Source organism: Mixophyes fleayi, chromosome 4 (genome assembly GCF_038048845.1).
Source record: "Mixophyes fleayi isolate aMixFle1 chromosome 4, aMixFle1.hap1, whole genome shotgun sequence".
Lineage (NCBI taxonomy): Eukaryota > Metazoa > Chordata > Amphibia > Anura > Limnodynastidae > Mixophyes > Mixophyes fleayi.
The window spans coordinates 125,456,833-125,481,369 of NC_134405.1; the positions used below are offsets into that span (position 1 = coordinate 125,456,833).

Consider the following 24,537-nt stretch of genomic DNA (forward strand, 5'->3'; position numbering starts at 1 on the left):
GAGCTTACACTCTAAAGGGAAGAGGGCACAGCTAAAACAAGAGGAGTGAGTGTGGCTCAAAGTGGAGATTGGTGTAGTTGTGAGGTTGCATTAGTGTGAATAGTGTTATCAAGGATAAGGTCACCCCTAAAAAAGAGATGGGTTTTCAAAGAGCATCTAAAGATTTGAAGGCTATGGGAAAGTCTGATTGAGCGTAATAGGGAATTCCATAAGTAGGTAACAGCAAGGGAAAAGTCTTGAAGGCGGGAGTGAGAGGTGGCATCAGAAACGAGACAAGGCGCAGGTCAGAGTTATTACCACTGACAACCTGTTTGAAAAACTAAGGGATATGATTGCAACATGGCTTATCCTGCTTGGACTGTGATTTCTGATAATGCCACCAATATTGTTAGAGCGTTACAGCCAGGGGAATTTCATCACATTCCCTGTTTTGCTCACACAATCAACTTGGTAGTACAGAACGTTTTAAAAAAATTACAATGACATGCAGGCGATGCTATCTGTGTCCCAAAATATTTAGGGTCATTTGCGGGATTCTGCAACTTCATGTAGGACAATGCAACAGCTGCAAGAAGAATAGAATTTAGGGGCAATGTACTTTAGTCCAGCGCAGAGTAGAATTCTTTCCGTGTTGTGCAAGATGCTTGTAGGACTAGGAGGACTTGAAATTGGATCATTACATTTTGGTAACTGTGCTTGATCCTTGGTTTAAGAGCTATGTCTTTTCATTCTTTCCAACTGACCGAGATCTCAAGAGATGCAATGAGCTCCTGGGCAACAAGCTGACAGCTCAAGTAGTACATGACACAATGACATCTCCTCCTTCAGTTTCTCTGGAAATTGCTGCTAGGAATAAACTTAGCTTTCCCAAGACACCCAGTGGTGATGCAGATGAGTCTCCACAACATTTTGACATTTGGTCTGGTCTAAAAGAATTGCCCAAAAATTGTGACAGCTCTTCCGTAAAATGAACTGCAAATTCCATGAGGAAGGCCATTACTGGCAAATACATCAAAGTACACAGACTTCTGTGATGGTGGATTCCAGCAGGGCTGAATTAGTATTGTTTAAGGATGATGTACAGTCTGATGAGGGTGAATGTGATGTGTAGATTGCATGTGTTGAGATTTAGCTGAGAGAAGGGAGCTAGCTGATGCTGGTATGTGTCACGGGCACTAGGAGTTGCTTACCCGAGTCTCACCAGATGGAACTCTGCTAGAGAGGCGGGGTTATGGCACGCACCTCAAAGCAGGCAGGTGAATGATTGGAGCGACACAACAGCAGGAGAGTAGAGATAGTCTGAGGAAGTCAGCGACTTGCAGCTATGGTTAGAGGAAAGTCAGCGACTTGGAGCAGTAAACTGGAGGCTGAAGATAATGTAGACACGAGGAGTGGACGTGGATAGGTGATGGTAGGTAGAGGAGGAGTCAGTGGTCTGCGTACAGAAAGTTGTACCACTGCAGTGATGGGAAGAATAGTACTGGTGCAGGTAGGAAGCAGGGTAGTCGGTGGTCTGCGTTCAGCAAGTTGTACCACCGCTATGGTGAGGAGTCTGGTCCAGGTGTAGGTAGGTAATAGGAGAGTCAGTGGTCTGCGTATAGCAAGTTGTACCACCGCTGTGATAGGAGGACTTGTCCAGGTGTGGGTAGGTAGCAGGGAAGTCAGTGGTCTGCGTGCAGCAAGTTGTACCACTGCTGTGAGAAGGAATGAGGACTTGTCCAGGTGCAGGAGAGTGAAGTTGAAAGGCAAACTGTGGCTGTATGGAAACAGCGCGAGTAGAGCAATGTCTTGTGAGGCAGAGATGGAAGGCACAATGAATAGTCTGTATGGAGTAGATGCCTTGCAGGGAGGAGAAGCTGGTCACAGCAGATATGCACAATAACGCTAAGTAGTAGCGTGAGGAGATATCGGAGCTTGAGTGAAAGCTTGTCCTAAATGAAGCAATGCAGTAACACAGTCTATATGGGTACTTGTACCCTGTGCAGCAAACAACAATGGATACAACTGGTATGCGAGCAATAGGCAATAGTCAATAGTCAGTAGAGCATACCCAGTTGTGTAGATCCGGAATCAGCTGAGAAGTGAAGCGTTGTAGCGGTATGGGAACCGCCGCTGAGTTGAGCAGGGAGCAGCGTGGAAGCTGAAGCACGAGTAGAGCTGGAATCAGTTTGGAAACTGCACACACGAGTAGAGCTGGAATCAGTTTGGAAACTGCACACAGGAGTAGAGCTGGAAGCAGTTTGGAAACTGCACACAGGAGTAGAGCTGGAAGCAGTTTGGAAACTGCACACACGAGTAGAGCTGGAAGCAGTTTGGAAACTGCACACAGGAGTAGAGCTAGAAGCAGTTTGGAAACTGCAAACACCTATAGAAGTTCACTGGGAGTGAGACTTCAAGATCAGGCAACTACCTAAGGCTGCAGGTGCCTTAAGTAGGGAGGGAGGGGTGATTGATCCATCAATCACATTAGTGGTCAGGTGTAGTTGTTAAAGGGACCTGCGCATGCCCAGTGCGACAGGATGGCGGACGGCCGCGGTTCCACACCGGTGTGAGCAGGAAAGATGGAGAATTACGTACCAGAGTGGAGGCACTCACATTCCGGTGAGTGACAGTACCCCCCCTTTTAAAGGTGGGCACAGAACACTTGGAACCGGGTTTGGCCGGAAATTTTTGGTAGAATTTTTTAAGCAGGGCTGGAGCGTTGAGGTCCTCAGCGCGAATCCAGGAGCGTTCTTCTGGACCGAAGCCCTTCCAATGAACGAGGAATCGGAGAGTTCCTCGCGAAATTTTAGCATCCAGGATCTGAGAGATCTCGAACTCCTCTTCTTGATGAATCTGTACTGGTTTAGGTACAGAAGGAGGAGCAGAAAAACGATTGATAACAAGAGGTTTGAGCAGAGAGACATGGAAGGCATTGGAGATCCGGAGATTCTTTGGTAATAGTAGCTTGAAGCATAATGGATTTATGACTTGAGTGATCTTGTATGGTCCGATGAAGCGTGGCGCAAACTTCATGGACGGAACCTTCAAGCGGATGTTTTTTATAGAAAGCCATACAAGGTCTCCAAGCTTGAGTGGTGGAATGGCTCGCCTCTTTTTATCTGCGAAGAATTTGTATCTGGCTGATGCTTTCCTCAGGGATGATCTCACCTGAGTCCAGATGGTTTTAAAGTTTTGACAAAGTCTCTCCACCGCAGGGACTTGGGTGGGAGGGAGGGCAGGAAACTCTGGGAGAGATGGATGGTGACCGTAAACCACGAAAAAAGGAGTTTTTGTTGAAGACTCATGGTACATGTTATTGTGGGCAAACTCAGCCCACGGGAGTAAATCTACCCAATTATCTTGATTGGCTGAGGAAAAGATTCTTATGAAGGTCTCCAGATCTTGATTGACCCTTTTGGTCTGGCCGTTTGATTGGGGATGGTAAGACGATGATAGAGACAGTCGGATACCCAAGTTCTTACAAAGGGCTCGCCAGAATCTGGAGACGAACTGCACTCCTCTATCGGACACAATCTCGGACGGACAGCCGTGAATTCGAAAAATCTCTTTAATAAAATGGTCAGCCAAGGTAGAAGAAGATGGTAATCCGGTGAGAGGGACAAAGTGAACCATCTTGGAGAATCTATCCACCACTACCCAGATGGTATTACATCTCTTGCTAAGAGGAAGTTCGGTGACAAAGTCCATACTTATGTGGGTCTAAGGTTTGGTAGGGATAGGTAGTGGTTGGAGCAATCCCGCTGGTGTTCTGCGGGAAGACTTAAATTGAGAGCAGATCTCACAAGCGGCCACAAATTCTCTGACATCCTTTCTGATAGAAGGCCACCAATAACTCCGGGAAAGGATCTCAAAAGTCTTTCGTTCACCAGAATGTCCAGAGAAGCGTGAAGAATGGTACCATGACAATATTCTCTTGCGTAGAGATGGCGGAACAAGAGTTCTCCCAAACGGTAGCACATTGGTGGACGAAGTGGCCAAAGTCACACATTTGGGATCCAGTATAGGATGATCGGAAGAATCCAGGATGTCAGAAGGAGGGACAAATGCCCGGGATAAGGCATCTGCTTTCCTGTTCTTTGCAGCAGGTTTGAACGTTATAATGAGTTTGAAGCGAGAAAAGAAAAGTGACCACCTCGCCTGTTGAGGGTTTAGACATTGGGCTTTTTGTAAATAGAGGAGATTTTTGTGGTTAGTGAAGATGGTTACAGGATAATGAGCCCCCTCCAGTAGATATCTCCACTCCTCCAATGCGACTTTTATTGCCAACAGTTCTTTGTCACCGATGGTGTAGTTCTTTTCCGCGGGTAGAAGACCCCGGGAGTAGAAGGCACAAGGATGGAACTTCTGTTGCTCAGATCTTTGGGAGAGAATAGCTCCTAATCCGACATTGGAGGCGTCCACCTCGAGAAAGAAGGGAAGGTTTACGTCAGGCTGCCGAAGAACAGGGGCGGTAGAAATTGCTTCTTTAAGGCTTTAGAAGGCGTGAAGGGCCTCGGAGGACCAGTGTTTAGTATTGGCGCCCTTCTTGGTCAGGGCCACAATAGGAGAAGCAATAGATTAGAAGTTCAGGATAAAACGTCTGTAATAATTCGCAAACCCCAGGAAGCGTTGTATAGCCCTGAGGGTAGTTGGCTGGGGCCAAAGTAGAATGGCATTAACTTTGTCTGGGTCCATCTCCAGACCTACTCCGGACACGATATATCCCAAGAATGGAATTTGGGATAATTCGAAGGAGCATTTTTCTAATTTGCAGAATAGGAGGTTCTTCCGCAGTCTGGAGAGAACTTCTGCCACATGTTGATGGTGGGAGACAAGATCTTGAGAGAAGATTAAAATGTCGTCCAGATAGACTACAATGCACACGTATAATAGGTCCCGGAAGATCTCGTTCACGAATCCTTGGAAGACAGCTGGGGCATTACACAGTCCAAAAGGCATAACTAGGTATTCGTAATGCCCATCCCTGGTGTTGAATGCTGTCTTCCATTCGTCGCCTGACTTGATCCGGATTAGCTTGTAAGCGCCACGGAGATCAAGTTTGGTAAAAATCCGAGCACCTTTTATACGATCAAAGAGTTCGGTGATAAGAGGAATCGGGTACCGATTTTTTACGGTTATGGCATTGAGCCCCCGATAATCAATGCAGGGTCTTAAGGTCCCATCTTTCTTTTTCACGAAAAAGAAGCCCGCTCCAGCGGGAGAGCTGGAAGTTCGAATGAATCCGCTATGAAGGTTGTCCTTGATATACTCTGACATAGCCTGTGTCTCTGGTAGCGAGAGAGGGTATACACGGCCCCTAGGAGGGTTTTTGCCAAGTAGTAAATCTATGGGACAATCCCATGCCCGATGAGGTGGAAGGTGTTCAGATTGCGCCTTATCAAACACATCAGCGAACGGGGCATACTGTGGAGGAAGACCCGGAGGACCAGTTGTTATAGATGATCTGTTGATTTTGAGTGGTACCACTCGGGTTAGGCATCTATGATGACAATCCGGGCCCCAGGATGTGACTTAGGGAGTACTCCAATCAACTTGTGGTGAATGAAGCTGAAGCCATGGAAGGCCAAGAACGATGGGACTAGTTGTAGCAGGAAGGACCAGCAAAGAGATTTTCTCTCGGTGTAAGGCTCCAATTTGAAGGGTCAAAGGAGTCGTACAGTGGGTGATAAGTCCATTAATGATGCGAGAGCTGTCTATAGCGGTGACCGCTATGGTGGTTTTTAACGGGGCCACTGGTAGGGACCATTGGTTAACAAGAGCACTGGAGATAAAGTTGCCGGCAGCGCCGGAATCCAGAAGTGCTTGAGAGATAAAAGATTTGGTGGCTGAGAAGATGGTAACATCAAATGCACACACTTTGGAATCCATAGAAGATGGAGAGGAGTCCAGGGACCCTAACCTTACCTCTCCAGAACTGGTTAGGGCCTGGCATTTCCCGACTTCTTAGGACATGAGTTCAGGCTGTGAGTAGGGTCAGCACAATAGATTCAGAGTCTATTTTGTATTCGTCGATCCCTCTCTCTAGATGTTAACTTAGAATGTCCTACCTCCATGGGTTCCACTGGAGGGGGAAGATGACGAACTTGAGGTGATGGGCGAGTTAACCCCTTAGAGGTGCTTGTTCTTTCAGACTCCCTCTCACGGAATCTCATGTCTACCCTATGACATAGGGAAATTAGATCGTCCAAGGAGGAGGGTAACTCTTGTGTGGTCAGTGCGTCTTTGATTTTATCCGTCAGACCCTGCCAGAAGGCAGCTATCAGGGCCTCGGTGTTCCACTGTAGTTCAGAGGCGAGTATCCGAAACTGAATGACGTACTGGGCCACAGAGTGTGATCCTTGGCGTAGTCGGAGAATGCTGGAAGCCGCAGAGACAACGCGGTCAGGTTCATCGAAAATTTTGCGGAACGTGGAAATGAAGAGTGCACTATCCTCCAATAGGGGGGTCATTTCTCTCCCACAGAGGGGAGGCCCACGCAAGAGCCTGTCCGGAACACAGAGAAATGAGGTAGGCAATCTTGGCACGGTGAGTGGCAAAATGGTGAGGTTGAAGCTCGAAATGGAGAGAGCACTGATTCAAAAAACCTCTACACGTCTTGGGATCTCCATCATATTTTGAGGGAGTAGGCAGGTGTAGCGTGGAAGCAGTAGACACCTGGGATGGCACTGGGGAAGGAGAAGGCGCTTGAGGTTCAACAGTCGCTGAAACAGTTTGTAGAGAAACTCCCCGGGTGGCCAGAGTCTGGAAACACTGGAACAGATGTTGCTGCCGAACATCCTGTTGTTCTACCCGAGTGATCAGATGCTGCAGCATCTCCTTAGCTGTTGGTTCCAATCCTGGGTCTGTCATGGCCTGATCTTACTGTCACGGGCACTAGGAGTTGCTTACCCGAGTCTCACCAGATGGAACTCTGCTAGAGAGGTGCGGTTATGGCACGCACCTCAAAGCAGGTAGACACGAGGAGTGGACGTGGATAGGTGATGGTAGGTAGAGGAGGAGTCAGTGGTCTGCGTACAACAAGTTGTACCACTGCAGTGATGGGAAGAATAGTACTGGTGCAGGTAGGAAGCAGGGTAGTCGGTGGTCTGCATTCAGCAAGTTGTACCACCGCTATGGTGAGGAGTCTGGTCCAGGTGTAGGTAGGTAATAGGAGAGTCAGTGGTCTGCGTATAGCAAGTTGTACCACCGCTGTGATAGGAGGACTTGTCCAGGTGCGGGTAGGCAGCATGAAAGTCAGTGGTCTGCGTGCAGCAAGTTGTACCACTGCTGTGAGAAGGAATGAGGACTTGTCCAGGTGCAGGAGAGTGAAGTTGAAAGGCAAACTGTGGCTGTATGGAAACAGCGCGAGTAGTGCAATGTCTTGTGAGGCAGAGATGGAAGGCACAATGAATAGTCTGTATGGAGTAGATGCCTTGCAGGGAGGAGAAGCTGGTCACAGCAGATATGCACAATAACGCTAAGTAGTAGCGTGAGGAGATATCGGAGCTTGAGTGAAAGCTTGTCCTAAATGAAGCAATGCAGTAACACAGTCTATATGGGTACTTGTACCCTGTGCAGCAAACAACAATGGATACAATTGGTATGCGAGCAAAAGGCAATAGTCAATAGTCAGTAGAGCATACCCAGTTGTGTAGATCCGGAATCAGCTGAGAAGTGAAGCGTTGTAGCGGTATGGGAACCACCGCTGAGTTGAGCAGGGAGCAGCGTGGAAGCTGAAGCACGAGTAGAGCTGGAAGCAGTTTGGAAACTGCACACACGAGTAGAGCTGGAAGCAGTTTGGAAACTGCACACAGGAGTAGAGCTGGAAGCAGTTTGGAAACTGCACACACCTATAGAAGTTCACTGGGAGTGAGACTTCAAGATCAGGCAACTACCTAAGGCTGCAGGTGCCTTAAGTAGGGAGGGGTGATTGATCCATCAATCAGATTAGTGGTCAGGTGTAGTTGTTAAAGAGACCTGCGCATGCCCAGTGCGACAGGATGGCGGACGGCCGCGGTTCCACACAGGTGTGAGCGGGAAAGATGGAGAACCACGTACCAGAGTGGAGGCACTCACACTCCGGTGAGTGACAGTATGCTTGGTAATATTTTGGGTATTATGGCATGTTGACAATTTTATGTTTTTCTACAGTAAACTTTCACCTTTATTTAAGAGGTGTTTTTTTTATTTACAAAGGTAAAAGCTTTTTATTTACACTTTTGTTTCCCTGACTTAAAACCACTATGCACATGAACATAGACTTTAGTACCTGATGTAGAGGGATTAGTATCATCATGACTGAGACTGGAGAGTAACAAGAACATTGCCACCCCTCCTGTTTCTGTATGAGCTATGGCACAGTAGAATGTCACTTGAGACTTTTAAGAACACTGACAGCCCTATTATTAAAATTTCTGTTTCAGCACTGAACTCCTGTTTCTGAGTCAGCTATGATACAGTAAAATGTAGCTGAAGATTTAGACCAAGACTGCCAGCCCTTTTATTTCTATTTCAGCAATGGCAATTAGCAATGGAGCTCTTCTCTTTGTGTGTAACCTATATAACACCGTACACTTTGACTGCAAATTCAGAAGACCAAACCTGCCAGCCCTGGTATTTGTATTTCAGCAATGACAATTAGCAATGGAGCAATGGAGCTCTCCTCTTTGTGTGTAACCTATATAACACCATACACTTTGACTTCAAATTCAGAAGACCAAGCCTGCCAGCCCTAGTATTTGTATTTCAGCAATGACAATTAGCAATGGAGCAATGGAGCTCTCCTCTTTGTGTGTAACCTATATAACACTGTACAATGTGACTGCAGATTTAGAAGACCAAGCCTGCCAGACCCATAAATTCTATTTCAGCAATGACAATTAGCAATGAAGCAATGGAGCACTCCTGAATGTCACTGGAGACTTTGAAAAACACTGCTACCCCTCCTCTTTCTATTGTACATATGACGCTGCCCAACTGCTCTACAGACTGCCAAGAACTGTGCTACCCCTTTTATGTCCCTCAGGGGATGTTAAACAAAGTCTAAACAGATTGAAATATGAACTTCAATTTACGTAAAAGGGCATTTGACTCCACAATATTCGCCTCAACTCATAGACATAATACAATAGGAAGATTCTAGCAAAGTGTAAAAGTGCACACAGACATTAAATATGTCCAGGTTCTGAAATAAATCCGTCAGGACCAAATTCAATTGCCCATATAAGAACAGTTCTGACTCCTAAGTAAATAACAGCTAAGCATTCTTTACTCCGATGTTAAGAATTACCTAATTGCCCGCTTTTAAATGGTTTCACATACTCAATCAGTTTTATAGCAGTTTCTATATATTTTTGCTCATACCAACGTCACAACTTCTTCTTGATTTGTCTCATCCCATTAGTAATACACATACATAAAAGAGAAGGGATAGGGATCTAGTAGTGAGATTGTAAGCTTGCGAGCAGGGCCTTCTCACCTCTTTGTCTGTATTGTCTTTTACTATGTTTGTCCCCAATTGTAAAGCACTACGGAATTTGCTGGCGCTATAAAAATAAACCTTTTTACAGTAAGGCCAGTTACCCACTGGCATTAAGAAAAACACCAGTTTACTTAATGTCAGGAAAACAGTATCTTGATAGTATTACTTTATTTCTTTAGTAGAATGGGCACAAGCAGTAAAAGGAAAGTAAAGCTTAAACATAAATAATTATCAGGTTTGTTTTTCCACAGGTTCAATTACTGTTATAATAAATCCGTAGAGATGTTCTCTGATATACATCAATTAGCATTATACAAACGCTGTGTGACACATGCACACAGAAGTACTCCAGGTATCCCTCTAAGGACTACACTGCTGTTGTTAGCAGAAATATCCTAATTTGTCACCAGGAGATTTATTAAATTAAATGTCTTGTGACTGAATAGAAAATAATCATAACGGAACAGTAACATCACTGAAAACAACATTACAGATTGTAACAAGGGTATTTTTATCAATCAAGCTAATTTGATGATCATTAACCAGACGCAGAAACAGTAGAATTATAACAGTATAGTATTTTGTTGAGAAAGGAATGATTTGTCACATATATGTGGTCACATGTTATTTTCAGAAACTGTTTTCAGACAGACTGTAAGACAGATAGTAAATAATTGAAATTCTCAGTTATATTGTTCATGCTGCTTGTTGTCCATTAACAGCATTTTATGTGACACTGTATGCATGTCTGCCAACCTAAACCATTTTACAGTGTGATAATAATCATGCTCCTTTACACTTGTTTTCCATTCCAATAGCCCGGGCTGAATTAAAGCTCCACCACCACCTAAAGTGGTGAAGATTTTCGTTAATTACTTTAACATGGCTGCAAAAAGGGGATGCGAGCAGTGTCGTACTGGGGCATGAAGGGCCCACGGGGGACTACGACGCTAGGGTCCCACCAGAGGGGGTGTGGCCAGCCATCATAAAGGCGAGACTAGACACTAGAGAGGGAGTTGTCAGCCCACGAAGGACAACTTGTCCCATAGTGTAGTATATAAAGAATGCAGTGTGTATATAAAGAGTACAAAGTCTTGACCTGCCCCATAGATTGGGCAGAACAGTCACCACAAATCGGGATTTTACCACTAGACTCAGAACATTTACATTTACATACCTGTTCTTGTCACTTTCACCACCTGTGGCTGCTGGTTTCTGTAGTTGCGGCTTTTCTGGATCCTGGAATGTTGGAGGCCCTATATGGAAAAATAAATGGGTACATTTAGAAAATTCCAACCAGCCCCGGCGTTGAATCAATAGGACCCATGTCGTGAACATAGAGAGCTTGCAGTTATTTATAAGGGATAATTCATAGCTGCAGTATAAATAGGTTGTATCAAATGAATCCATTGATAAGTTAGTGTAACAGTTAAAGACGCAGAGCTTGATGTAATTGTGTTTGATGGCTTTGCACACCCCAATGTGAACAGATAGAAGTGTCACCTGGGGGCAGATCAAAGGGCTCCCGGGGTGAAATCTACACTATTTGTGACACTTGAATAGACTTTTAGGTACCGCTCAGCATGTGGTCTGGCTCAATGAGGCCATGTGCTAAGATAGCCTATATGTAATACTGTATAGACAAAAATAATTCAGTTTTAAAATATGCCACTTAAAATCAATAAAAGTAGTGATCAACCACATATTCCTCAATAGCATGATGAAGGGCAGCTCATATGTTAAATTAAGAATTCTGCCCCACAGAGAAATGAAGAAAAGGAGTGTAAGCTCTGCGAATACACTGTACTTAGGCATGTTTGATATGAAAAGATGGACAAAATCATAGGGGATTTATTAATGATAAAATTGGATCGATGTAACGCTGTCCAGGAAAAATATATCACATAGTAGAATTGGTTAGTAAATCAGGTAACATGTAAATTTGGTTTGAAAAAGTGTCCCAAGACACAACCCCCAATTAGAATTAACACTGTCCCTGTGAATGCCGTCCCATTTGAGTTTGCTTAAAAACCTGTGTGTGGAAAGGAGAATTTGTCAGCTTCTTGGGAAATCAATCTAATTGAAGGACTGTCCATCTTTCCTGCCTGCCCCAGGCATACAGATTATTATTTGTAAGTAATGCTCTGTACTTTCATCCCATTTGTTTTATAACTGTTTGCAATTTTTTATTTGTATGTCAAATCTTTATTCATTATTTTTGTTACCTGTATTCCCTGTACCTTTTGTATATTAAATCTAAAATTTAATAAGTTGCATCCTTGATACTCTAAAGAATCCATAGCCTGTTTAGAAGAGATCGCTCGACCAGGTAAACCCTTGGAATGCCAGTGTGTGATTTGTTGATACATTTGATTAACAAGCTGTGTGTGCTTGTATGTACATTTGTGTAACAGTCTGGAGGTGTGAAGAGTTAACCCTGTGTGTGCTGATGTGGGTCTTGCTAGTTTGTGGAACTAGAAGCCTGTGTGCCAGTGTGGGACAGTATATTGGGGTCCTATTGCCCGTACCCTATAGGTGGTGGCTGTACCTGAAGTGTCTGGGGGGTGTGAGAGCGCTGTGTTTGGGGGCGATTCCGTAGGTCTATAACCTGTGTGATAGGTAGAGAGAGACTGCAGGCTGAAAACGTGTGTGACCTCATACAGCAAACACCCCAAAGTCACGGCAGCTGGGAGAGTGTTCGTGACAAATTGGTGGCATAGCGGTGGGATGATTTAATTTCTTAGAGTATTAAGTGCATGGTTTAAGCAATTAACCCTTGCACTTATAAACTGATTGTAACTTTGCGAGGAATACAATAGTTCTACAAGGACAAAACTCAGGGCTATAATTTTTGAAGACATACGTGCAAAGCAGTTCCCTTCCCTTCTCTCTTGTTTTCTTTTCTTTCTTTTATTTTGCAACGTAACTGCAAGGATGGCAGCTGCTTACAAGAAAAAAGCGAAAGAAGTTTTAATTAACCTGTGTGAGCAGCGAGGTCTCGACTGGACAGATAAAACTAAAAAGGAGCTGGTTTGTGCATTATTGGAGGATGATGCAAAGAAGCAATGTGATATGGAACCTGAGCTGGGGACCAAGACAGAACCAGAGGCTCAAGGTGTGGATATTGTCACTGAACCAAAGGATCCAAGTAGGTACATTGTCATAAATCCAAAGAATCCACTTACCATGATGAGTATGGCAGAGCTAATTGAAGAAGGTCAGCTGCGATGTTTCTCCTGCCACAACAAGACACGCAGAGAGATCATCGAACACCTCGACTGGGAACAGGAAAGCCCGATCCATCCTTTCAGCGAGTATCGCATGATGGTTCTTATTCCGGGCTACAAGATGAGTCTTGTGGAACAGCTGGACTGCCTAGAGGAGTGTTTTGAATATGCGCAAGAAGAGGTATATTTCCGAGGTGGGCTTCATACCCCATTCTGGCAAGATCAGTGTCGCCGTGTGACTGATGAAAGGCAGCGCCTGCAGCAGCTTCTTTCACAAGCTGGAGCAGCAATCGCCCAGCCTATAGGGGTGGCCCACGAGGAAAAGGTGCCCCTGCCAGCTACAGACAACATGGAATATGCTACCGAGATTTTGCATCCAGAGGCCCCATTTACTCTGCTGGGGGAAGCTGATGATGCTAGCAGCATACTACCAGATGCTGCACAGAATTTGCTATTGGAGGAGGCTGATTTTAAAGAGGACATAATTGTTGAGAAGACTATTTCTGTGGGAGAAATGGAAGTGCCTGAAGATATTCCCACAAATGTTTTAGTAGTTACTGATCTTGGATGGTTAAATTCTAAGTATGTTCCCGCAAAGGTTGTTCCTACTATCTCTAATTCTGTTACACCGTGTGACTCAGCTCAGGTAGTATGGGATAATGCTGAACCTGTCAATGATGTGACTTGGTGTAAAGAACCTGAAATGTTCTGTGATCATTTTGCATCTGGTGCTGTGCTAGTGAAATGTGATGATAAGAAGCTGATAGGTGCCAGTGTTAACTCTGGCAATTATAATGATTTATGGTAGGAACCTGAGGTAATAGGGGGTAATTTGAAAACCCCTAATAGTGTAATGTGTAAGGAAGTTAATGCCCCACATGTCACTGTGTTAGAATCAGCTGAGAATACCAATGTTTTTTCTGTCCAGGTGCCAGGGTGTGACAAGGCAGGAGAATGTCTTATTGTACCTAATGCCTATAATGAGGATAATGTCAATAACAGTATTGCGTTAGAATCCAAACCTGTTTTTACACTGACATCTTGTCATGGAATAGGGACAGCGGACATTGTTATTGCAGATATTGGCATTAATACTGGTGTAGATATTATGCTTACTAGCAATGGAACAGATGACCAGGTGGTTAATTCTGTTGTGCTAGAGAAAGACAATGTGTCTACCCAGATAACATGCTCAGAAGATGCTGTACAAGGTAACTGGGAGGGCGGTCAGAGTGAAGATGTATATTCTGTGCCTGAACCAGCTGCACACAGAGCCGTTAAGCATGTGGGGGAGACACATAGTCCTGACCAATGGGAAGTAGCGAGTGACAGCAATCCTTACCTTGCTGCTGGGACAGGTAGTTTGAATGTTCACCACTCAGATCTACATCTGAGTTCTGACCATTCATCTGAGTTGTCTATAGAGACAGGGGGGTCAGTGGCTAGCCCACACTCACTTAGCCAGCCGTCTAACGGCTTAGAGGAGATAGATGAGGGGCCCAAACTCCCTGTTACTCTACACCCCCGGATAGATGAGTCCAAGAGGGAGGGGAGCATCCTATTCCGTAGCCCCCAAGATAAGAATTGCATAGGGTGTTCCCACCTAGAAGTGCAGTGTCAGGAATCCCAGGCCATTGTTCCCTCAGGCTTTAACTTAGAGGACATGAGGATTAGAGACAAAGTGCACACTGTAACAGGGTTGGTACATGAGAACATGACGCAGGCCCAGACAAGCCAGAAGCAGTGGTATGATACCCCTGCCAGGATGATAGAGAGAAATTTTCATGATAATCTGTTGAAGGCTCATAATGACAGTGATGCGTGTGCCCTGACATTCTGTTGATTGCCAGATGAGGGGAAGAAGGACTTGCCAGTGGATCTAGTAGCTGCAGCGCAAGGGATAGGACCCCTTAAGAATACAGAGGTCAGCCCACAGCTATGTAAGTATCAGGAGGCCCAGCCACCTGAGGAAATTAAACCATTCTTAACCCATCCCCCCAGAGAACCTATTGAGACCCAGCTATCAGCTATTCCATTTGAACCAGGTGGGATCTGTGGGAGATGGCTTGGGCAATGACCTGTCAGTCAATCCCCATGCCATCTCTTAAAAAGGAAGGTGTCGTGAACATAGAGAGCTTGCAGTTATTTATAAGGGATAATTCATAACTGCAGTGTAAATAGGTTGTATCAAATGAATCCATTGATAAGTTAGTGTAACAGTTAAAGACACAGAGTCTGATGTAATTGTGTTTGATGGCTTTGCACACCCCAGTGTGAACAGATAGAAGTGTCACCTGGGGGTAGTTCAAAGGACTCCCGGGGTGAGATCTAGACTATTTGTGACACTTGAATAGACTTTTAGGTACCGCTCAGCATGTGGTCTGGCTCAATGAGGCCATGTGCTAACATAGCCTATATGTAATACTGTATAGACAAAAGTAATTCAGTTTTAAAATATGCCACTTAAAATCAATAAAAGTAGTGATCAACCACATATTCATCAATAGCATGATGAAGGGCAGCTCATATGTTAAATTAAGAATTCTGCCCCACAGAGAAATGAAGAGAAGGAGTGTAAGCTCTGCGAATACACTGTACTTAGGCATGTTTGATATGAAAAGATGGACAAAGTCATAGGGGATTTATTAATGATAAAATTGGATCGATGTAACGCTGTAAAGGAAAAATATATCACATAGTAGAATTGGTTAGTAAATCAGGCAACATGTAAATTTGGTTTGAAAAAGTGTCCCAGGACACAACCCCTGATTAGCATTAACACTGCCCCTGTGAATGCCGTCCCATTTGAGTTTGCTTAAAAACCTGTGTGTGGAAAGGAGAATTTGTCAGCTTCTTGGGGAATCAATCTAATTGAAGGACTGTCCATCTTTCCTGCCTGCCCCAGGCATACAGATTATTATTTGTAAGTAATGCTCTGTACTTTCATCCCATTTGTTTTATAACTGTTTGCAATTTTTTATTTGTATGTCAAATCTTTATTCATTATTTTTGTTATCTGTATTCCCTGTACCTTTTGTATATTAAATCTAAAATTTAATAAGTTGCGTCCTTGATACTCTAAATAATCTATAGCCTTTTTAGAAGAGATCGCTCGACCAGGTTAACCATTGGAATGCCAGTGTGTGATTTGTTGATACATTTGATTAACAAGCTGTGTGGGCTTGTATGTACATTTGTGTAACAGTCTGGAGGTGTGAAGAGTTAACCCTGTGTGTGCTGGTGTGAGTCTTGCTAGTTTGTGGAACTAGAAGCCTGTGGGGCAGTATATTGGGGTCCTATTGCCCGTACCCAATAGGTGGTGGCTGTACCTTGAAGTGTCTGGGGGTGTGAGAGCGCTGTGTGGGGGCGATTCCGTAGGTCTATAACCTGTGTGATAGGTGAGAGAGACTGCGGGCTGAAAACGTGTGTGACCTCATACAGCAAACACCCCAAAGTCCTGGCAGCTGGGAGCGTGTTTGTGACAAATATAATTAATACTGAGGCCTTCCTCCAGCCCTAACATTAAAGTAATAGTATTCCCATTTAATAAATAAACCTATTTCCCTCCCTCCAGACAGCCCCAGAAATACTTTAATAGCATTTACGTATAATAAATATACTTATTTCCCGCAACCGCCACTGCCATTAAATAATCCATATTCACATTTAATAAATAGACCTCATGCTCCTCAAAATCAGCCCCACATTCAATTAATAGTCCCCAAACAACCACTCTAAAATAGTCCCCACTATAAAATTAAATTGCCATCACCCCACAAAACAAAATAGCACCCATTAGTTAGCCACCACCTACCAGAAACACATTACATTGCCACAAGCCCACTGTGCCATCATACACACATTACTGTGCCACTTCATCACCATGCTGTGCCTCTTTATGATCACACTGTGCCCTGCATGCTGCTTTGGCTTCCTTTCACACTCTGCCATGCTGCTTTGGCCCCCATCACAATCTGCCATGCTGCTTTAGACTCCCTTCATGCTCTGCCATAATGCTTTGGCCCCCTTTCACACTCTACCATGTTGCTTTGGCCCCCCTTCACACTCTGCCATGCTGTTTTGGCCCCCCTTCACACTCTGCCATTGTAACAAACTTACCTTACCTCGCAACACCGCCGCTCCGTCGGTCCCGGAAGCCGCACATCTGGGTTCGGAGGTCACATGACCGCAAAACGGGGTGGGAATTTGAAATAGGCCTCCTACAAAAAACTCACTCTGACACTCGGTGAGTGTCAGAGCAACTTACCTGGTTCCTGGCTCTTGTCCCTTTGTATTATCCTTGTGCCTGCTCCCTGTGAAGTCTCCCCTGTATACCAGTCTCTGCTAGCCTTACTGGATCTCCTGCTCTTGTGTACCGACCCGGCACATTCACCATTCTGTTTGCCTGTGACCCTGACCCGGATTGTTGATGTTCCTCTCTCTACTCCGTTTCTCTGCTATTCCTGTGTACCGACCCGGCTTGCTGACCATTCTGATTGCCTGTGACCCTGACCCGGATTGTCTGATGCTTCTTTGCCTCCATTTGTACTGCTGCCACCAGTCTGTGTACCGAATCCAGATTCCTTCACGCTGCATCTACCTGCTACTCCATCCGCTATCCTACTTCTTGAGGCAAGCCTGAGGACCGTGCCCTGCGTCTCCCGGCAACTAAGTCCATCCTGCCTTGTGGCGGTTCTTGGTGAACACTGGGGAGTTCATTAGACTCCGCGCCTCAGGTAAGCCAGCGCTAATCAAGATTAGTACTGAATCCAGCTAATCGGTTACAGCCATGCTGCCTTTTCACTCTCTGCCATGCTGTCTTTGCTCCCGCTTCACTCTCTGCCATGCTTTCTGTGCTCCCCTTCACTCTCTGTCATGCTGTCTGTGCTCCCCCTTCACTCTCTGCCATGCTGTCTGTCGGGTGTGATGACATCACACCCGACATTCAGTGCAAAGAGAGCAGAGAGGAAGGACAGCTGCGCCGCGGTCACTTGAGTATTTATTTGTTTTTTTTCATTTTTTTTTCTTAAAGTTACATAGTTGATGAGGTTGAAAAAAGACACCAATTCCATCAAGTTCAACCTATTTTGGATCTCCTGCGATCCTGCACTTATATTTGAAATTAATCCAGAGTAAGCAACCGCCAATCTGTTTCAATTGTGAAAATCCCCCCAGACTCAATATTGCAGTCCTATTTTTACCCTATATCCACTACTATCCTTCATTTTAATTAACGGTCGTATCCCTGGATACACCTTTCCGCTAAAAATTTGTCTAACCCTTTCTTAAACATATCTATTGAATCTGCCATCACAACCTTCCCTGGCAATGAATTCCATATCTTGACTGCCCTTACTGTAAAGAACCCCTTCCTTTGCTGGTTGTGAAATTTCCTCTCCTCTAACCTTGGGGGATGACCACGTGTCCTGTGTATGGTCCTTGGGGTAAAAAGTTCCCATGAAAGCTCTCTGTATTGACCCCTAATGTATTTGTACATAATAATCATATCTCCCCTTAGACGCCTCTTTTCTAAAGTAAACATGCCTAAACTGGCTAACCTTTCCTCATAACTTAATGACTCCATACCCTTTATCAATTTTGTCGCCCTTCTCTGAACCCTTTCTAGTTCCAAATTATCTTTTTTATAGAGTGGTGCTGTACTGTACTGAACTGAACTTCAAGATGAGGTCTTACCAACGATTTATAAAGTGGCAAAATTACACTGTCTTCCCTTGCATCTATGCCCCTTTTTATGCATGCCAATACTTTGTTTGCCCTTGCAGCTGCTGCTTGACATTGAGCACTATTGCTAAGTCTACTGTCTACGAGCACTCCCAAATCCTTTTCCATTATAGATTCTACTAAATTAATTCCATTTAATTTATAGATTGCGTTCTTGTTTTTGATCCCTGAATGCATAACCTTACATTTATCTATGTTAAACCTCATATTCCATTTGGCCACCCAATCCTCCAGTTTATTTAAGTCCCTCTGTGGAGAAGCTAAATCTTGCTCTGATTTTATTACCTTACAGAGTTTAGTGTCATCTGCAGAAATATAAACTTTACTCTAAACCATCACCAAGGTCATTAATAAATATATTAAAAAGGAGTTCCTCCCCCTACCAACGAAGAGGGGAGCGATTAGGGTCAGGTACATTCCCGGGGAATACCCCGGCCCCCCGGTGGCCCAGTCCGAAGCTGGATGTGAGTGGAGAGGATCAATTAGAAGCTGCAATGTCAATTATTGCATCTTCTCTTTGGCATTTCTGCTCAAACCCACTTCCTTCTTCAAGTCAAGTCAAGGTTATTGCATTTTGTACTTACTCATACAAGTCCCTACCAAGTCTAAATAAATACCTTAAACATATAGTGACTCACTGCAGTTTTGATTACAGTTCATCCCTGTAAGTTTTAACATTGGCTAACTCACACAAACAACCCAGGCATAGTTAAGAACAGTGATGACCAGAGAACAGTGATGATCAATCTCGTTCTTCGAGGGCCGCATTTGCTATACAGAGAAAGGAGGGAGAGCACACTGTACTTCCTCCTCCTCCATCTTGCGCAGTCTGCCTTATTCCCTGCTTTGTTAAGGTTGAGGGTCGCCGGCTGGTGGCCCACAGGTGAAGGCTCAGCGGGTGTCCTGCTTACTCCCGCTGGTTTAGAAGCTTAACATTAATTTTATCATGTTTCTGCACTTATTGGTAACCAATTGCTCATACGTTTCTTCCTTTGAGTTCTAGGGCTCACAGAGCCTGAAATCATTGTAATTATCATTTTTATACTAATAAAGAGGTGATGATCATTAAGATACTAATAAAGAGGATAATGTAATCCCTACCTTAAATTCTTGCACATCCACAGCACATCACTGGGAGATTAATTTCCCAATGAACCTACCAGTATGTGATCAATGTGATCAAATATGATCAATCTATGTGTGATTGCTTCACATCCTTCTTCATTTTCTATGATTAATTTGTGTTCCCTTCAATTTCTTCTCTTTCTCTTCCACCTTTACATTCTGTCTTTTTTCCTATTAATATTTTCATTTTATCTTGCTAATTCTCTCTCGTTTTCTATTTGTTTTCCACCTTCCTTCATTACGGCTTATAAACAAGGAGGGGGGTATTTACATGCTCTGTCTCAACTAGTCAATGCAGCTTAATTGGTAAATTAATCAGTGCACAAAAATGTAGAAACTATAATACAGAGATACCACAGTTGCATGTAAACTTACCGTGCGTACAAGCCCTTCGTTGCCAATATTCTAGGCACATTACCCTCGTTCCATCTTTCTCTTCCATTTTCTTGTTCCGTTTGTTTATTTGTTTGTTTTTGCCCAATCTGCCTGCCAATATGAGACACTTTCACTTAAAGCAGCAATCCCATGAAAGAAATGATGCTTTTTTTTTTTACATAAATCATTGCAGCAGGCTATAAAAAGCTTTGTTGTTACCATGACATATGACATGACACATGTCATAGGGGACAGAGAGGCTTTGGAATGCCCCCCTGACCTCTGTCTGCACTATAAATTGCTCCCCCTCTGCCATAACATGTTATGTCATGTGCTAAAAGCTGTGAGCCTGTGGGTGACTGGTATGGTCGCCATACTTGTCTACCATCCAAAGAAATTTTAAAAAGGAGATAATTATTTGTATGACATATCCGCCGTGCCTTTTGTCTTTTTTAAGTCATTTTGCATTCTCTGGGTTGCCAGTGTTGACTCTTGTCAGTGCAAGTGCACCTACTCCTTGCAGATGTCTTGTCAGCTAGGTAAGATAAATGACAGATGCATGCTTAAAAGAAACTTAACTTGCTATTTAAAGAAAAAAAAGCTATGTGGGATTGCTGCTTTAACTCTTTGTACCATGTTTCTTCATTCCTTCATAACATTTGATAGAACACTTTTTTTCCAATGAGACTCTAACTATTATCATTTTACATTGCTCTTCAATACAACAGACTTTTTTTGTTGTTGTTAGGCTAGGGAACAGTTTTGAGTTTTAAGGTTGCTCAAGTACCTCCAGAAAGTGTTTCTCTCATACTATGGGTGGTTGGGTGTTCCAATGTGTAGGACCAGTATGAGAAAATGCCAGAGATACTATGGATTTTTGGTGCACTATTAGGCAGACATCTATTATTGATTCTGAAAAAAAATCCAGACCTCTGTAAAGGAGGAGAATGTTTACATTATAAAGAGTTGCATCCTCAATATTCCAGAAATGGCATTGGGTTTGATTCACATATTCAATCCCTGTTTAACAGCAAAGACATGCATGCATGGAGATCAATGATCCCAATGTCTGCAGGACAGCCAGAGAAGTTTTCCCTAGTGGCATTTCATTTGGAGCTCCATGTGAGCAAATGTAGAATACCAACACACCAGTTGTCTAAACCAGCCTTTACACTTTAATTAAGTAACCCTTTCATATAAGTGACTTAAAAATACATGTGACTTCATATCATGTGTACCACTTCCAGAAGAGCAGTGGAAAAAAAATATTGAAAACACAATTAAGGGTTTCATCTTCATTCCTGATACCTCTCTCTCTGATAGTCTCTCTGCCAATATGATCCATTTAGCATATACAGCTACCAGGAAGTGAGTCAAGAGGTTATGGGTAATTTTTCCACATTTGATGGCATTGCAACAAAGTTAAAAATTGTTAAATGTAGTAATATAAAAGTATGCTTGCGTTACTCATGAGAATGTTTAACTAGGAATTTTAAAAAAAGCTGAGAATAAACTTGTTAAATGTATTGTTGCTTGTACACTCTTACATATTACATATATGGCCCCATTTGGAGTCGGACACAAAGTCCGTCTAAGACGTGGAGGAGTGGGAGTGTGCCGCAGTTTGGTAGGATATTATGAGTGGCAAGCAACCCCAGTTGCATCCCACTCGTAATACCCTACCGAGCTGCCAGCAGTTCGTGCAGCTAGCTAACTACTTGCGCCACCTAATTCCTGACGCACATCTTTAGCCCTTTTTTGACGTGTGTTGCATCTGCACCTTACTGCGTCTAGGATTTACTTACGGGTCAAACCTTCACAATTCCGCGTTCCACCCTTTCCCTCGTAGTAAGCCGCAAGCTGTCGCAAGTGTAAATTGCTTCCAAGATGCAGGCAGATATGGGTGATAGTGTTTTTCTTGGTCGATGCGCCTAAAACCGACTTTGCGTCCGACTCTAAATGAGGCCCATAATTGCTTAAATGATCATCCAAACCTAGAGGTCATTGGCTTAATTAACAGATTACATGATTGGGAGCTCAGCGTCCAGTATCACCTAGCTAAAGATGAAATAAATATTTTAGCATGGGTAGCATATAAAAATAAGATTTTACCATCAATCAAATGCAGGATATTGAGGAAAGAAAGAAATAAAAACCTAAGCACTCAAGGCACAGTAATATATTTTCATTGCTATAAATTGGCAATCAAAATAACTTCCTTGTTACAACCCAGGCTATGTCATCAGAACAGCCTCGATTACTGCCAGGAGCCGATAATACTGTGATTTGCAATGAGCCAGTTCAACTTCATGTTTTTCAAAAACATTCTTAAAATGCACCAATTATGTTTATCAAGAACATGTAGAATTAAGTAGTGCACTTGTATCCCACAACTGATCTACTGAACACATTAACTTTTCAATGTTGTTTTATGAGACTCACTATTTATATAACACAGCACCTCTTGACTCACTTCCTGGTAGCTGTACCATATTCTATCTTCTTGCTGTTATCCCGCCCTAGGTGCAGGTGAAATGTCAAATGCATTTCCTTCTTCTAAAACATTATTCAATTTCAAGTTGTCATATTCCCTCTGCAATTCTCCAGTTCAGATATTGAGTGTAAGCTTCGGTATATCAGAGAAACAGCTGAGGTAAAACTTACTTTATTTTATGTGCAATTTTATATTCTTAATGTTATACATCTTTGTCATATGCATTAATCATAAAAATTTTAAACACCTTGTCCTAGGGACAGATAATTACCTCACTTTCCAACTGTGTGTAGAAATCCAGTCAACTTATAATACTGTAGCTTGTATGTATAAGTTTCATTTCATTAAAAAACATATATATATATTTTAAACCTATTGTGCAGAAAATATGATTAGGGTAGGATTTAGGGCAAGGCGTTTATCTGACAACAAAGCTTCCTGAAGGGCCCAAATGGTTCTGATTTGCCCTAGTTTCAGTATAAAATATCTATTATCAATATCTATTATTCTTAAATGGAAAATATTGTGCCCAAATTTCCAGCATAAATGGTGCACCCACCGTACGTCTAATTTCTAACTACATCAATATTTACATCTTCAGTTATGTGCTGTGTGCATTGCTATTTAGGAGGCTATGCAGATACTGCAAGTGCACTGTTGAGGTAGAAATCTGTTAAGTTCAATTATGTGCTTGATGTCACATAAATTAAAATATAGTCACACATTATTCTGTCCTACATCAAACAAAGGCAAGGCTAAATTTAGGACAAGGTGTTTACCTGGAAACAAAGTCAAAGCCGCCCTAGTTCATCTATTATTACATTTGACTGAAATAGGATTCTATGAACACATTCAGCATAAAATTATACAATTAGCCACTATTTAATACTGACAAAATAAATAATTACCAAAATGCTCAACAAAATAATACACATAGAAAATATATGCATAAAACAAACAAACACAATTGGATCTCTCTACAGTAGAAAAGTACAACTAATAGTTTCCATTTAAAAACTGTAGAAAGTTAGAGCTTTTATAAATGCACAAAACCAACTGAAATAGTCTAATTAATACCTTTTCACACAGTATTAGAATAGCGGATCATTACGAAAAGTATTCACTGTCAAATAACTTTATTTAAAATCCTACATACAGATTATGTCAATTTGAGAAAATCATAACAAAAAATAAAGAATGCATCACACTTACACCAAACATTATGCACTAGAAATTAAGTGCATCAAGCCTTCCACACTAATCAATCGATTAATGAATTTTCTACAAGCACAGTAATGCATATGCACATGCAAAGTCTGTATACTGAGAAACACGCAACTTAAGATATGTGCAACCTTAATTCTAGCATATAGATGGGTCAAATATAGGCCAATGATTATCATTAACCTGCACCAGTCTTATGTACGCACCAAATTTGGAATCGATAAATGATTGCATATCAAAGGGGTGTGCTTAACTTGCATCTGCACATCCTAATTGTACTGCACTTGCTTGTGAGCACCCCTGCCTCTCCAAGCTCAAAGTGTTGCAAGTATTATAATGTAAAACTCAGAACTCTTTTGAAAGATGTGGGCATACACTGAGTGAAAAATGTAAATTCAGACACAAAATTATGATGCATAAATTCACTTGCTTTCAACTGTAAATCTCCCTCTGTGTGCACTTTGCATGAACAAGCTCAATCACTTATGCTCGGATAGGAAAACAAACTCTCTCCCAAATAACAAAAGGAACATGCCTTTTGGTTTATAATTAGCAAAAACCTCCATAATCTTAACACATTAGAAATAAAAACTATTTTAAATATAACATAATAAATAATACAGAAATAATATAGAAAATACATTATCAAACATGCTTATCTAAATGGGTTGTACCATTCTTAGCAGATAGCACTATTGAATGGTATCATCCAGAAGACACTGAAGCCACAGCATTCCTGGTAGAAGGGGGTTCATGTAACTAGGTGCGATGTGATCATGAGAAACTCGCATACAATCATATTCTGCCTTTTTTGTCCAGGATCACCAGCTGCTTTAATGACTCTGAGGCGAGCAGAGAACAGCGGTTTAATTCTGGGGAATTCCAAC

The 24,537-nt window shown here is 42.8% G+C and overlaps 1 protein-coding gene across 1 annotated transcript in view; it reads left to right on the forward strand.

Annotated features, from left to right (window-relative positions):
• The first annotated feature begins 12,535 nt into the window (after positions 1–12,535).
• LOC142150741 (uncharacterized) overlaps positions 12,536–24,537 on the forward strand; it is a 53,510-nt gene continuing 41,508 nt past the window's right edge. The window contains exons 1-2 of the mRNA XM_075205935.1: positions 12,536–12,611; positions 22,456–22,585. Of these exons, the coding sequence (XP_075062036.1) occupies positions 12,536–12,611; positions 22,456–22,585 (206 nt within the window). The remainder of the gene's footprint in view (positions 12,612–22,455; positions 22,586–24,537) is intronic.